At 47.2% G+C, this 1,439-nt stretch overlaps 1 protein-coding gene across 1 annotated transcript; it reads right to left on the minus strand.

The window, feature by feature from the left end:
* Positions 1 to 295: 295 nt before the first annotated feature.
* On the minus strand, positions 296 to 840 carry LOC140829795 (uncharacterized). The gene is made up of 2 exons (XM_073193087.1): positions 475 to 840; positions 296 to 382 (listed from the first exon to the last, which is right to left on the minus strand). Exons 1-2 carry the CDS (start codon positions 791 to 793, stop codon positions 366 to 368), a joined length of 336 nt encoding a protein of 111 aa, XP_073049188.1. The 5' UTR covers positions 794 to 840; the 3' UTR covers positions 296 to 365.
* Positions 841 to 1,439: the final 599 nt, after the last annotated feature.

A 1,439-nucleotide genomic window follows, 5' to 3' on the forward strand; every position in this document is an offset into this window, starting at 1 on the left:
TGACAGCTCATGATCGGATCCTCCGATCATACACTTCGGACCGTCCGAACATGCACGTGTCCAGCTGCTCTTGACACCTTATGATCGGATCCACCGAACCTACACTTCGGAACGTCCGAACTCCCACGTGTCGATCAACTCTTGACACCTAATGATCGGATCCTCCGATCTCACTTCGGACCTTCCGAACTCTTCGGTGCTTCCGAACCATCTTCGGACCTTCCGATCATGATTAATCACCATTAATCCGTTAATTACCCAATTCGGCATTCGGGCTACTACATAAATAAACATCTCATACGGCTTTGGCAGCAACCCTTGCTCCATTGCCCATCCTCAGGAAGGTCTCACCCTCTCGGAGCCTCCTACTTCTTCCCATCACCTGCAAATCATTACAGAGATGTGAGCCACAGCCGGTATCCAATACCCAAGAAGTAGAGTTAATAGAGATATTCACTTCAATGTAGAACATACCTTTAGCAGAACCCTTCTGCGCAAGATATTCCCTGCAGTTACGCCTCCAATGTCCAGGCTTCTTGCAGTGGTGACAGATGTCAACAGTCTTTTCAGCCTTCACTGGCGCGGCTGCCACAACGGGACTCGAAGTCTGCCTCTTCAAGGGCTCGCTCTTCTTGGTACGCTGGAAAGAACGCTTCTTTCCCTTCCCAGGTGGACCGGTCTTCGTGCCAGATGAAGAGCCCACATAAAGAACCGGCTTCTCCTTCTTGATCGTGGACTCAAAGGTCACAAGCATGTTCACCAACTCTTCAAGGCTGGGCTCAAGCTTGTTCATATTGAAGTTCACGACAAAAGGATCGAAAGAGCTGGGCAATGACAACAGCAACACATCCGTGGTCAACTCCGATGGCAAGATCAAATCCATGCCTACGAGTTTATCCACGAGCCCAATCAACTTTAGGCCATGCTCATGGACCGAAGTCCCATCTCGCATGCGTAAAGTGATGAGCTCCTTCACTGTGGCATGCCTCAAAGGCCGAGTCTGCTCACCGAAGAGCTCCTTGAGGTGCATATGAATGTCAGCAGCATTCTTAGCATCCTCGAATCGCCTTTGTAGCTCATCGTTCATCGAAGCCTGCATATAACACTTCGCCTTCAAGTCATGGTCGCACCAATCCTTGTAGGTCTGCAATTCCTCAGGAGTGCAGCCTATAGGAGCCTCAGCAGGGGGCGCCTCAGTAAGTGTATATGCGATCTTCTCCGAGTTTAGGACAATCTTTAAATTTCTTAGCCAAGTGATATAGTTTGGTCCGGTTAGAATGTGTTTTTCGAGAATGACCGAAAACGGGTTGCGAATTGATGACATGTCAAAGATTGTACTGAAAAGTAAAACAGATAAATGTTAATGACTATTTTAAAATATTTAATAAGATATAAAGTTTGGACTTTTACTTTATAAATAATCGCTCCCACTGTTTTGA

The sequence above is a fragment of the Primulina eburnea genome, chromosome 4, assembly GCF_022965805.1.
Source record: "Primulina eburnea isolate SZY01 chromosome 4, ASM2296580v1, whole genome shotgun sequence".
NCBI classification, from domain to species: domain Eukaryota; kingdom Viridiplantae; phylum Streptophyta; class Magnoliopsida; order Lamiales; family Gesneriaceae; genus Primulina; species Primulina eburnea.

Bases quoted from the DNA above. Each gene is read 5' to 3' on its own strand.
- LOC140829795 (XM_073193087.1), bottom strand. From the start codon at position 793: ATGAACAAGCTTGAGCCCAGCCTTGAAGAGTTGGTGAACATGCTTGTG.